Source organism: Myiozetetes cayanensis, unplaced genomic scaffold, assembly GCF_022539395.1.
Source record: "Myiozetetes cayanensis isolate MyiCay16 unplaced genomic scaffold, myiCay2020 scf2-11, whole genome shotgun sequence".
Lineage (NCBI taxonomy): Eukaryota > Metazoa > Chordata > Aves > Passeriformes > Tyrannidae > Myiozetetes > Myiozetetes cayanensis.
The window spans coordinates 41762521-41776931 of NW_026087411.1; the positions used below are offsets into that span (position 1 = coordinate 41762521).

At 43.8% G+C, this 14411-nt stretch overlaps 1 protein-coding gene across 6 annotated transcripts; it reads right to left on the reverse strand.

Moving 5' to 3' along the window:
- Positions 1-2106: 2106 nt before the first annotated feature.
- On the reverse strand, positions 2107-14411 carry AGT (angiotensinogen). Of its 6 annotated transcripts, none has more exons than XM_050314309.1 (5): positions 14285-14411; positions 7828-8650; positions 5307-5571; positions 4873-5017; positions 2107-3891 (listed from the first exon to the last, which is right to left on the reverse strand). In XM_050314309.1, exons 2-5 carry the CDS (start codon positions 8621-8623, stop codon positions 3700-3702), a joined length of 1398 nt encoding a protein of 465 aa, XP_050170266.1. In that variant the 5' UTR covers positions 8624-8650; positions 14285-14411; the 3' UTR covers positions 2107-3699. The 6 variants fall into 6 exon arrangements, with proteins under 6 accessions (XP_050170266.1, XP_050170268.1, XP_050170269.1 ...); XM_050314311.1 differs by having other exon boundaries at positions 7828-8647; positions 14285-14370; XM_050314312.1 differs by lacking the exon at positions 14285-14411 and adding an exon at positions 11026-11188.

Sequence of the window (14411 nt, forward strand, 5' to 3'; positions counted from 1 at the left end):
CCTTGTGAAAGTTTAACATTGGACTTCTAGTTCATGTTTTTCGATTAAAAACAACCATATTTAGAGAGCTTGGATATGGGAGCTGAGATGATGGAAATTTTCTAAATACCCAGAGATACATAGCACATGGCTGTTGTGTAGCGGTAAAGCTGTAGAGAGCAAACCTTTCACAGCATTAGGGCTTTTTATTCCTCAGTGTTGGAGAACTGACCATAGTTTAGCTGAGAAGACACAACTGTGTGACCATGGTGCTTTTGAAGCAATTAGGATAGGTGGCTATTATGACTTCTCTAAAATTAATTTTATAAGGAGGGCACTGGGGAAAATATCAGTGCTTAAAATTATGTGGTAGTACTTGGCTTCAGTCCCAGTAATGGAGAGCAGGATTTGGCTCTTCTAATTTGCTTAGCATCTCTCTTTTCATAGCAACATAAACAACTGGGAGAGCATCCAAATTTATTGCTGAAGAAAAACAGCAAACTGAACCACAACTTGCCAAATGACAGATCTGTTTGTTTCCTTCAGGGACACTGAGATCTTCAGCCTTTGGCACACTTTACTGAATGGACATAAATCTTACTGCTTATGAACAAGAATTTGTTGTCTGTATTATATTTTTCCAGGTTTCTGATTGATGAACCCGGAAAGCTTGGTCTTCCCACTCCTCTTCATGTGCTTTTATTAAGAGTCAAAAGTAGAGACGTCTTCCTACCATTACCTACTGTTGTTTTCAGCAATGTTTTCTTATTATAAAATGGACGTGCAAGTTGTAGGCTGAGACTAAGATTATAGTATTTTAAATGCATTGTGCAACTTTTTATTCCAGAGCGTATCTATACATTTAAATTTCTGAAACACTTGTTACAAAAATAGCAGATTCTGAGATCTGTGCATACTAGGAGCGAAGATACAAACAAAGCTGTCCTATCCTCCAAAATGAGGGAAAAGGATGCAGTCTGTATACCAAACCAAAAAGGCATGAAGGGTTTACTTGCCCTTGAGTTGCATGAGATTTCCCGCATCTTCTTGCTATAACAATGCTTCCTACATGTCATTATCAGCTTGTTGAGGATATAGGCTGAATTCTGTTCTTTTTCATTGAAGACCAGCTTTAGTTTCTGGGCAGGAAATAACAATGTCTGGCAAATCAAAATTATTGAATAACCCTATGATTGCTGCAAATGTCTCCCTCACCAGTTCTGTGTCAGTTCCCCATCTTTTATTTCTGTTCACTTGATTAGCCATTTAATTTTCTTTCATTGGAATATGACATCAGTTAAGAACTTGTGTGATACCTCTGTTGAAAGAAAGAAAAGGTGTGAATTGTCTTTGTCTTCGATAAAATGAATTTTAGCATTTTCAGATACTGTGGATCAGTGAGGAGGAGAGGATTTACCATGTAAGTAAGTGTGTTCTAATGAAGGTGTCTTCTGCTACTAATCCTCCTTCTTCTATTCCTTGGGTAGTTTTTTAAGTGCACTTCACTTCATGACAGTAATGCAGCTTTGATTTTGCGCCTTTTTCTTATTCCATTCTAGGACCTTTAAAAAACTTGATATATCTTTCTAATCCTGGAAGGGATTTAGCTGGAAAAGGTTTTGTATAATATTGAGGGGGCGGATGGGGAAAGCAGTGACATGTTTTCCTCCAAAATGGTAACTGGGTTCTCAACTTTGTAAGTTATAGCAGAAGTAGACCAGACTCTTTTAACTTCATCACCTAAAGATAACTAGCAGTACGTATATTTGGCTGGATCACTCAATACGATGGAATATTTACTCTCCTTTTTCCATCAATAATAATGAGCTTGTTCTGTTCTATATTTTTAGTTCCCAGTTTCTGCCCTTTTCTCCTTCCTTTTCTTCTCCAGGGTGTCAGTGGGGAGGTGCTCTCCACCACAGAGTTTCTTTTCAGAAAAGTGTGTTTGGTTTGGTAGATGGTGGGTTGGTTGGTTTGTTTTTCTGCCTGTAACCACGGAACAGGGCATGGAGTACCCAGAGCATGCAGCCCACACCTGTGAGTAATGGCATTTTGTCCCAAACTTTCCGTCAGTGTTTTCAGGGGCTTCCTTTCATTATTATCCATCTTTATCATAGAAATGAAACATTTTGCAGTTTGAAATTTTATTTGTAGCTGATGCTACCTTGGGGTAACATTTATATTAGCATGAACTTTTTAATTTAATTGGAAGTGGGTTTATTTGCATCTATCCATCTCTGTATATTTGTAGTTAATTGCTTCTGTACATAATACAAGTACAATATTTAGATGTTAGAGCATCTGAAATACATACAGTGTAACTGGATAAATACATGGATGCTATATCACAGCACTTGAAATCCTAGTATTCTTGGGATTTGTGTTATTTTATTTATAATGTCATAGCATTTTCCATTAAGCTAGAAGGATCTGTCACATATGTACATCACTGATAGCAAGCTGCTAGCATTAGTGCATTTAGATTAGATAGACATTTGGAGCACTGTGGATGATAATGAGCTGCTGTGCTCTTTAGGATGCATCTACCATCTTATGCCCAAGAGGTTTGCAGTTATTTTCTAAATGCCATCAGTACTAAAGACAAATCTAGAGATGAGAGGTGGAAATCCTTGTTTCACTGGGAGGCTTTCCTTAGTAACAAGGTTTATCTCCCAGTTCCTCACTTCCTAATTCAAGAGTCATCTAAAAAATCTGCTGTTCCACTTTAATGTTTCAAACTCTGTTAACAGTTGGACTGGACCACTGTAATCATTTTATTTACAAGTGGCAGCACCACATCCACTGTTTATACTCATATATATTACTACCATTAATGCTATTTTTAAAGAACATATGGTTTGGGTATGTCAAAGTTTACAGAACTGGGATCTATCCAGTAGTGTCTTTTTTTACTACAAGGCTGTAATAAATGCCTCGCAGGTTAGGAAGTAATCTAAGGAATGCAACTGTATTGGAATAGTAGGCTTTTTTTTTTTTCCCTAAAAAAATCAGAGATAATTCTGTCCCACTCTGAGAATTTATCCATCACAGTTCATTAATGCTACCAAGCCCTATTTTTAGCATTTCCATAGGGTTAAGAAGTTAATGTATCCATCTGAGCTGCAGAAAGAAGAGACTTCCTCAGCGTGTTTTTGCTTCCAAGGCAAAAAATCTTGTCTCAGTGGGACAAGCAAAGCCTGCCCTGTACTGTTGGCAGCTTTTTAAAGGAAAATGTTGCTGATGAAGCTAGAAATCTCTCTGAATAATTGCAAAATTTTCACTATAATGTAGAAGGGGGTGTCTCTTGCAAAACTGACCGAACAAAAAATTTTAAAAGCTTCTTTAAGAACAAAGAGGTCCTTTTCTATACCTTTCTATAGTAAATGCTGTTTGTGCTTATAAAATTATTTTTTTAAAGTCAATGCCTTGCATCGAAACACTGCCCTGCCCCACTGCATCAAAAAAGGGACCTGGGAGCAAAAGGGAGACAAAGTGAGAATAAAAAGAAAAGCTCAAAGAAGGGTGTGTCACCTCACATGAAACTGATGGATGAGGATGAAATGTTGCAATGTGTTAGCTTTCAAAAAGCTGTATTTCAAACACTAACTGCTTCACCTCTAAGTAGAGCACTCAACAACATCACAAAAACAGCTGATGAATAAGAGAGCGGTGATGGGAAATGGCATCATTCCCTTCTTTTCTTATCCCCCATGTTTGCATTTAAACCTTATGCAGAGGGTTTGCTACTCTGCCAAGAAAAAGCATTGCCCTTGATTTCTTTTCCAAAACAGCAAAAAAGAATGGCTTGTTCAGCTTTATATCCAGGTACACCCCATCTTCCTTCAGTGCTGCAGGATCTTCTGCCTGATCTGTTTCCTCACCGGTCAGTTTGAAAAAGGCGTTATTTATTACCTGTAAGGCAAAACGTACGAGTAACTCTGGAGTCATCAGAGCATGATAGTGAAGAGACAAATAGGAGTCTGAGTGAATTATAAAGCACATGAAACAATCGATAACTTAGATCAGCTGTAAGCAGCACATTACACTCCATGGATGCTTAAAAAAGATGCCGGAATACTTGTTCTGTAACATGGGAAAAAGCTGTACAATTGCTTGTACACTTGGGTGGTGTGTGATCCTGTTACCCTTGTGTTATAGTTTAACCCCAGCTGCCACATAAGTACCACATAGCTGCTCACTCAGTCCTCCCCTGACTTAGCAACAACTAAACCACCAGTGTATTATCAACACTTTCCTCATACTAAATCCAAAATATAGCACTAACCAGAAGAAAATTAACTTCCAGCCAAGACCAGGACATCCTTGAAGCCCCTGGCAGAACTTCCAAGGGTGGGGTGCCTTCTAAAATTAAAATTAAAGGCACACAAATTATACTTCTGGAGTGTAGTATGCCTTCTTTTTATGAATTAAGCTCTCCTTTCTTCTCCTTGAGGCTTGAACTCTGGAGCCTTCTTCAGGTGGGGTTGTGGGCTGCATGCACCTCTGTGTGATTTCTGGGATTAGTCCTTAAGTGATGGAGGATTATCCTCAATAGCCCATGTATCTGCAGCCTCTACTACGTGCTCCAGCTGTTTGAACTGGAGGTAGTACTGAATGCAGTACAATTTGTATGTACAGGGCCTAGCACACTCAAATCTTGAACATGCTATGTGCTGTAGTGATGAAATTTAAGTAGTTTACTACGAACAACCTCTTGTTGCTGATAAATTAATCCAAGGAATATTCACATTTTTCAGTCATACTGCAAGTCCCCTACTAGATGTGTCCCCCACATGGCTCTGACTGCTTTGTTCTAGGTACATTTATTCAGTTTATGAAGCTAAAACTGTGCAGGAAGCATGCTTTTTTTAATGCCAGTGATATGTACTGTACCTTTCCAATTGTTAGATTGGTGTTGCTTATTTTACTGAAATCTGCCCCCTTCCCCAGCAGTGCAGGCAGTTTCATATCTGCAAGAAGCTCCTGTAGATCAGAGCTGTCTTCTATTGTTAGCACCGGCAGCGTTAATTTAATTTCTCTGCAGAAAAGAGCGGGAAAGAGAGAGGCAAGTGAGTGCTTGTTCTCCACTGTGAAAGCGTAGTGTTTGGGCAGTCCTGGGGAACAGGTGGAAGCTGTGAAAACAGCTCCCTGGGAATACCCCCAGGTAAAAGGCTGATCCCACCAAAGTCGAGCTTCCTTGAAGCGAGGCCTCAGGGTCTGCAGGGGTTTCTCCTTGCGCTCAGTAGTAAACTCTCCCTGGCTGGATCCAACCCCTATCAGCAAGCAGGCAGGCCTGTGTGGTGTACCCCAAACCCATTCATCCCTACCTTGGGGACAGCCGCTGAAGCCAGGCTGAGGACTGCCCCGTCAGCTCGGACTCCACGTGCTCCAAGTCACTGCCGTTGGCGGGCTGCAGCAGCACCAGCAGCGCCGTCTTGCTGATGGGGACTTCCACCACAGAGAAAGTCCCACTGGCGTCAGTTTTGTACTGGAATGTCCCCGTGATGGACAACATAGGGACCAAGACATTTGTGTTTGAATCCACCCAGAACTCCTGAGGCTCTTTGAGCTGGAAGGCTTGCTTACCATTCACTGAAAAACAGATTGAGAAAGAAGAAATTGATTCTTCTTTTTCTTCCCTCCTCCCCTCTTGCCCCTTAGCTGGCATATATGTTTGTTTAAAAACAATATGCTGTGCATTAGAGAAGACTGTGTGTATAAAATCACATTTAACTACTGTAAACATATGTATCCTCCCTTTAATATGCCTTCTGGTGCATCACAGCACAGGGACCACTGTGACGAAAACTGCTCTATTTCTACTGGCTTTGTGGCCTTTCCTGGGCACAGTGTTTCTGCTTGCTTGGCTGTCTGCTTCCTCACAGGCTGCCACGTGGCCCCCAGAGGGCTCAGAGGCCTGTGCAGAGGGTCTACTTGATTTCCTCTCCATCCCTCAAGCAGTGACTGATGGCATGTTTGGAAGCACATCCATCAGGGCCAGCCCTTACTGCAGGAGCACCCTCAGGCAGCCTGGTGGACTTGGGAGAGGGACGGCAGCACAAATTCTGCCTGAGGTTTCACCCTTCACAATCTTACAAACCAACGGGGAAGGTTGTAAGCATAACACCAAAGTGTCGGTTGAGCCAACAACAGGTTAAAAAGGACATACTTGAACGCTTGCTAAACCTTAACAGAAATTTCTTTCCTGGTTCACTAGTATGGGAAGCCTTGCTCTCGCCTCCCGCTACTTCTGTGCAGCTTTGCATTTCAACATGTTATCTGCTCACTGCTATAGATCTGTTAGGCAGATAATCCTGTTAGCATTGAAGAAACAACTGGTGTCAGCAAGGGAGCAAAGACCAGAAATCTCAAAACTGTTTGGTGGACAATTAGGGAATTAGGCAAACAGATGTATATTTTGTAATAAAGAAAGGAGCTCCTTACATTAAAGTAATTAATATTGGTATATTAATTAAAATAGGAGCTGGTCTAGCTGTACTGTTAACTAATCTGTTCTCCAATAAATCCAGATTAATGCTGGACCCTAACATATTTAATATGTAGTAAGTGGTTTTGCATAGCAACACTTGCCTCTTAAATGAGCTGCATTAAAAGAACGTTTAGACATTTTTACCTACTCTAACTTCACTAAAAGAAGCAGCAGGTAGGAGGTGGGGAAGGTGTAAGCAAAACAAAGAATAAAGAAGTAGAGATGTTCACCTCTAATTGCTTTTAAGTAATCTTGGGAAAATATTGCAAAATTGCAAAGCTCTGCTACTGACTTTGGGACTGAGTCCATTAACACTATGCCATTTGTGAACAATGGATAGTCAGCACCCCTGCTTTTGAAATGGCTCCCTGCTAGGTCAGGGTCTGGACATCTGTGCTCTCCAGTGTGTAACTGGGTGGGGCAAACTCTCCTGAAAGTGCTCTAGAAGATGTTAAGATTTTAATATGGCTGTTTCCTTCTATAGAAGGTGATAGTTGACACATTGGACGAAATGCTTTTTTACAGTGAGGTCTCTCGCATCAGGACATCAAAGAAGCCTTGGGTTTGGGCAACCGTTTGGCAACCACATCGGAGCAGAAAAGAAATGTGTCTACAATGTAGGGAAGATAACTGAAGTGGAAAAGGCTGTCAGTCGCAGAGCAAAGATGTCTAAAATGCATGATCTCTGGTACTGCATTGAGTCACAAGGATGTTAGAAAGCATCTACACTCAGAAGAGAAGGCTCAGTTGTAGTGCAGGGAAATTTCTGGGACAGCAGCACGGAATGACCCTAGGTGACAAATTTCTTCTAGATTTGTATATGTTCCCCTGCTTCCATAACTGATAGCTTGTTTGGCTTCTTCCTGAGCCAGGCCTCTGTGTTTAATAGCCATTAGACAATTCATGTCCATTATATTTTTTAGCCTTTCTTTTATCTACCTCTGGCACGCTACCCCCAGCTCCCCTGCGGAAATACAGGTTCTAGGGAAAAGTATTTCTTTGCTTTCCTTTAAAGCTACTTCCTGATCATTCTTACTGGAGGTCTCTCATGACTTTTAGTTCCTTTGCAGTCAGAAATGCTGTGCAATTGTCTCTCATGCACCTTCCCACACCCTTCCTAATCCTTAGCTTCCTGGACCAGGAAAATTTCTTCAAGGCCATCTCCCTCCACCTCTTTCCCATTGCCCTTGCTGGCTTGTGGCAGAGTGCAAGCAGGACTCCCAGCAGTGGTTCAGCTTTTCATCTGAGCTCTTCCCTTTCACCACTGGCCAGGAGTGACCTTGCTTCCTTCCCAGCAGCAGGGCCACAGCCTGTCCTTCACCCAGCCTGCTCCCAAAATAAGCAGTGCTGCCTCATACCTGCCAAGCGGACGTCCACTGCAAACAGCAGGTCTGCAGATGGATCGATGTCTGCCAGTAAGCACTTGCTTTGCCCCTCGCTTTTGGCCTCCACAAAGGCACTTATTTGTTTCGCTGCCTCACTGGGATTTGTGAAGTCAACAGCTCGGGCGTAGAAAGCATCAGCAGAGTGGAGCAAGTCCTGCATGAACAGTTCAAATAGAGGTATTCCAGGGGCAGAGAACAGGCAGAGTGTCTTGGAAAAGAGCAGCTCCTCATCCCTGCTCTTCACGAGGCTTTCGATTGTCCTCAGGCTGGAAAGGAAATTGCTGCCGACTGCCCTGGAAGTGCAGTCAGGGTTTCCAGAGGGGGGAACAAGTCCCAGCAAACTCTGCAAATCAAGTGCTGTTTGGTTTGAGGCGCCCAGGTAGAAAGACACCAAGGAACTGTAAAGACTGGTTGGGGACAGGAGCACATTTTGGCCCTGCTGCGCTTTCCGCAGCACGTCGTAAAACCGCACCCCCAGGATGTACACCAAGTCCTTCAGGTAGCCCGGTTCCTCCTTCCCCCAGTCATTTAGGCTCAGGGGTTCCAACTTGTCCTTGTCATTCAGGTCATCTTCGTAGGCAGGTGTGGTTTGAGACTCAATGGAGACAGGGACAATAGTTTTCGTCTTTCCCTCCTGAACCAGTTTTTCCAGCTTGTCACAGTCGCTCTCGTTGAAAGAAAACAAATTGAAAGGGTGGACGTAGACTCTGTCACAAGTCACCAGGGTAAGGCAAGCCAACAAACAGAGAAGATCTGCTACCAGATTCATCTTGGAAAATTGCCTCCACGGTGTCTGCTGAAAGAAAAAGTGGGGAGAAAAAAATACTGGTCAGCCTGTTTTAAGTACAGTTCCTTTAATCACAGGATGAGGTGTTAGTGCTGCACTGGAGATGCAAAGGCGGGAATTTCAGTATATAGTCGTGGTTAGTCTGACTCTGTTCCCGGAAAAGCCCAGGATCAGATGGACGCCAGTTTCAATGGCAGCAGGTGGGGAAATGCTAAGCACAGATGTGACTCCGTTACCCACTGCAGTACCCCAACGATTTAGCATGGGAAGCAATACGGTTGTACGGGCTGGTTAGGCCTGCAGACAAGAGCATGCTAGTTCTGCGAAACATTATAATAATGCAACAGCATTTGTTCCTGGGACCTGGTCAGAGCTATCTCTGCAAACTGCCACGCTGAGTCTTGCTGACACACAGACGGGCTAAGCCATTCGCCTGCTGTTATGCAGGAAGTGGGTTTGGAAACCAGTTCTCTGTAGGTCCAAACATGGAACGATCCTGCTTTGTATGTCTAGTCAGCAAAATACTTGGCACTGGTAGAGCATGTTATGTTTTCACAGCCCAGTGCAAACATTCGTTCTAGCTCCTAGGCAAACACACGCCAGGCTCCCTTATACGAATGTGGTAACACTGAAACCATTTTCATAACACCTTCTGTATCTGAATACAGAGTCAGAAGGGGTAGACTGAATTTTACTCTTCTGTACAGGCAGTCATCTCCTGCGGTAAAAGAGCACCTGAGCACCTCCTGCTCTTGTTTTTCCTGATGAGAAGCAGAGTTTTTTACTGTCTGTGGGTGTCACTGGTGTTTTGGCACAAAGGATCTAGTGCATGTTGGGAATGAGAAAGACATAGGTACGTAAACAGACACACACAGCTATACCCACTGACAAATTTTACGTTTTTAGAATTCTCACTTTTCCTATATCCAATTTTTTGATAACTAATTGTTCTGCAGTAGCGTTTTTGGATTTCCAGTATATGACTTTGAATTTCTGTATTTGAAATCCAAATATGTTGAAAATTATGCATCTATAACACTTATCACTGGCCAAAAATTCTGTTATTCAGAGCTGTATTTTTATTCTACTTGTAACTTCTTGTTCATTGCAGCTCTGTTAACCCTCTTCAGCCCTTTCCAGGTTCTGCAGAGCTCACTGGATGGACAAAATGCTATAAACCTTGTCAGCACCCAAGCTCTGCTTTCTGCTTGCTTTCTCCAAGACAATTCCAGTCACACCAGTCTGTCAGATATTGTAATTCCGGTAGCCTATTGAGAGGACACAGAGTCTGTCTCACCAGCACTTTCATTTACACAAGGTGGAAGTGTTTGGGTTTAAAGCCAGCCATTCAAGACCCGGCACTTTCCCAGCCTGATTTACAATGTATAAAAAGATATTAATTCCCTTGAGGGGTCCCCAAGTGTTTCACGCCTAACAATACTCCAGTTTGCAGTATCACTACTCTCTTGCACCTCCAAAAACAGATGTGCAGATGCTTGACAACTAGACATACCTTGCAAAGTATGGATGCCTGCTCACGTGGACATCTACGTTCTCAGGCTTTAGACTCTTCTAACAGCTTGGTTTGCAAATGAGGTTTCTGCTGCTGTGATGTATAAGCATCTTCCTAGAGAGTGCTTGCACATCGGGCCTGAAACTGCTCCCCAGCGGCATGAAGTGGAGGACCTGCTGTAGATCTCTGGCCCTATGCCTTCACCCAAGGATTGTTGTACCCTACTGTGTCCCACCTCATCCTCTACATTATTTTACATGCAGCACAGTTCTGCTGCTGTTCCCTCTCCTACCTGTCCCTTCTTTGCCTCCCCAGCCCTGCTGGCACCAAGTGACATGTGTGACAGAGCTTCTTCACTGCTTATGACCAGTTAAAAAATTATCTTTCGAGCTGCCTTCCCAACTTCACCTCCACAGAGAGCCCAGCCACTGTGCTAGTGCATTTCTAGACCATGTGACGCATTTTTGATATTGGGACAGCTGAGGAAAATGAACCAAAAAGTCACAGATTAGAAGCACTGCCCACACTGTTCTCTCCATCATACAGTTCTTTCGAGGCATTTTCCTGATCCTTCCTGCAGCAGCAGGGAGGGTCACTCTGTGCCACCCAGGCAGGCTGTGCCATTACGAGCCGCTGGTGCCCAGCAGTTACTTCCCTAGGGCTGCCAGAGCACCCACTTCAGCTCTCTTCTCATGAGCAGAAGCAAGAGGAGCAGTTCTCACTGCCAGCACTTAGCCTAAGGCCCACCTGTGGAAAGTCTGCCTGGTTTATTTCCCTAGAGAAGACAGCCCCAAGCCCTTCAGAAAAGCATGAATTCAACCTGAGTTGAAAACTAGCATTCCAAGGAAATTCAGTAAGAGTGCTTACTTGCCTCTGTCCTGGTGTGTGTCGCCCTTCCGTTGCCTCTCCAACACTGCTACCCCTCAGGCGAGCTCCCCACTGTACCTCTCCCCCCTGAGGTGGTGTGATTGCAGGTGGATTTATGCCCTTTCTACCAGAGGGCCCTTTCTACATGCCTGCAGCGGCATTGCGCAAAGCTACTTTACATCACAGGCTGGGGGGATGAAAAAAGTGAGCTCAGGCCAGACAGGGCCCAATGAAACCTGAGCCCAGCTTAACACCAGCTGCATAGAAAGTTCCAGGGATGGACACACAACCTTTAACCAGACCCAGCACACCTGGGTGGCCTGCAGTTACACATTTACTAAGACAGACACAGGCGTTTTACTATGCAGAATAACTGATTATAGGAGCTGAAAATAGCTCATTTTATGCCAGACTGAAAGGAAGGCAGATTTCTTTGTACATATATTTGTTGTACAGTTGGGCCAGATTTTTGTCTTCTCGGATAGATCAGCTTTAATCTCTACCTTGCAGCCTGGGTACCCATCAGTGTGTGAGGCATGTATGTTATTACAGAGTAAAGTGATTAAGACCTCAATTTTATACCCTTTCTTTCCCTCTTGATCTGTCCAAAATACCAAGGCTTTGTTCTTTTTCCTCTTCAAAACAAAATGTGTTGGAAAGGAGAAGATTAAAGCCAGACGGATAAGGTTGCCAGTGCTGGATAACAGAGATTTCATACCTCTCAGTCTCAGCCTCCCAAGTTCTATTTGGCAAAAAGGGTGGGATTTAGAGATCTTCCTGCTGCTTTTGAAACTATCTTCCAATTTTGGTGTGTCCCTTCTTCCTCTTTAAGCAAATTAACAGTGAATCAAAACTAGGGTTAATGTTTAGATGGTAGACTGGTCTCATTCAGTGCCCCTGTTATACTTAGTAATTAAAATCCCATGGCTCTAACAGGATCAGGGCTGATTTGTCATCTGTGTTTTGATTTCAATGGGCCAATCAGGCATGATTTTTACTGCAGTGCCCAGTTACATGCTGGGTTCAAAGAGAGAGGCTCTAGAGAAGGATGTTTTCAGTGCACCTGGCCAGTGGAGCTGGATGAAGGTGGAGACAGAGAGAGCTGAGTCTTGCCAGCCCAAGGGCTGTATGCCAGGTGCCTAATGCCAAAGAGATGGGAAATTTCAGTCTCTGCAGTCTTGCTTTTCATTTAAATAAACTGACTAGCTTTTCTCTAATGAGGTCTGAAAGTGGTTCCAAGCCCAGACCTGTATGATATGCTATCATGCACTGAAGGCTTAAACAAACAGCTTGAAATATTCAAGGTGTTTTGTCCTCTTGCTGCCTGAGCATCTCAGTTGAGGAAGCTTCTGGCTGCAGAACAGTCCCTGAGCATTTGTACCTTCTCAAGACAGGTATAAAATGCATGCAGCTCATCTACAGATACAGGCAATGGGAGAAGTAGCTCCTCCATGAAAAATGCATTTTGTTCAGCTAAATGCTGAAAGAACAAGATATGTCTCAGGTTGCAATCCACCTTCTTTCCTTCCTCCCCTAGAGGCCTTCCTGCAGGCAGGTTGGGGGAGACAGCTGGTCCCTTAGAGGCCAGGGGACGTGTGGGTGGGACGTAAGCACAGCCCAAATCTCTATCTCCAGCAGCACCACCCATGCGGGTTCCCATGAGGCACTCGGCATCAGCAGCACGCACAAATGGCCAGACAACACCATGCCTGTGAGCTATAGCTGGTCTGCTGTATCCTCCTAGATGAGGCTTGAACACAGGGAAGAAGCAAACCCAGCCTGACTGAGGACACTCTCTGTGCTAAGGATACTCTCTGTATTGAGGACACACAGATGAAGGCTGTCTCAGCGAAGGGCACTTTGTGTTTTGTAAAACTCTGAAAAGTATCCTTACTAAAAAGAATTATTGCCTTTGGCTAATAAGCTACAAGTGAAGCTAATAACATATAGTACATATAGTGCCAGACTTACATATTTGCTGTGGACAATAAGCCCTGGAAGGGGAAATCATAAAACATGCAGCCACTGTATTTTTTTTTCCCCTGAAATCATTATGCCTCTGTGCTGCAGCACCCCTAGGACAGTGTTGTTCAGGTATCCCCTACTTCCAGCTCCCCAGCGGGTCATGACCAAGCTGTCCTGCAGCTGGTGGTCTTCTTTTGCCATAGGTACCAGCCCTAAGTCAGGTATCCCTGGTTGCAGGGGATGCTGCCCTGAAGAAGAGGGGGAGCAGGAGGCACCTGAACAATAACTCCAGCATGGTGATCTGGTGGCTCTGTCACATAAAACAAAGTTCAGTTTAATTGAACGTTCTCAGGGTTTTCGGACAAGCTGACATTTGGGTCTCCTCTGATGTTTGCACACTCAGTTCTATTATTTTCTGTTGATAAAAAAATTGTCAATGCCCTTGAGGAGCACAGAAGTCTATCTTCCCTGCTCTTCCCTAACCTCTCCCCTCATCAATAAAGTCATCACATTAAAATACGCAGCTTTCTCCAGAAAAACAGTTTTCATGAGGAAATGTTCAATGTCCTGGTTTCACCACAGTGCTACTCCTGCTGCAGACCACTGGGAATTTGGCTGGCCTCAGTAATGAGGGAGAACCTTTGATTTCACCTTATGTTCATGCCCTACTACAAAGCTCAGACACAGCTTCCCCCTCATTTGCCAATCACTTATGCTCACTCAATTAATATTGCCCTATTAAGATGCATCACACACTACTGCACTTCTTAGATCTTTGTCTTTTATCTTCTAACAGTTTCTGCCAAAGGAGAAGGTTTCAGACTTTGGAGAACATAGCCTGCCACACCCACAACATATTTTATCCCAGTTGTACATAATTACAGTTAGTCTTTCATTTTACTCCTAAGACATTTTTAAGCAGGAGTGCATGAGCATTATTCCAATTACTAGATGTGGACTCTGTTGTGAGGCTTTTTTTCTTGTTGGGTTGGCACAGTTTTACGAATGAGAGTGCGCCTAAAGATAGAGCTTCGACTTCAGAAAGAAGAGTCTCTATCCTGCCCTTTAGCTCTGTTGCCCAAGGATTTTGCCCCCTAAAGAGAGCAGTGCCAGAAAACCTCCTTTGGGTCAAACTTGGGCAAAAAGCTTTCTGGCAACAACGAACCAAAGTTGAAAGAAAGGCTGTTCCTACAGGCATCCCCTGTGCAAAGCTAGCCCATGGCCCACACACATTCCCTAATCAATCTCTCGCTGCAATAGCCACAGTAAAGGTACAAAGAAACACAGATCTCTCAAACCTGTTCTTCAGCGATGAGGTTCGTGGTCTCCTTTTGCCCCACTCTTTGCAATTTTGGAGGGGTCTCTGCTCCCCTTTTTATATCCACTCTTGCATAAGATGGGCCCGCCTCCCTCCCCCCCTCCTCT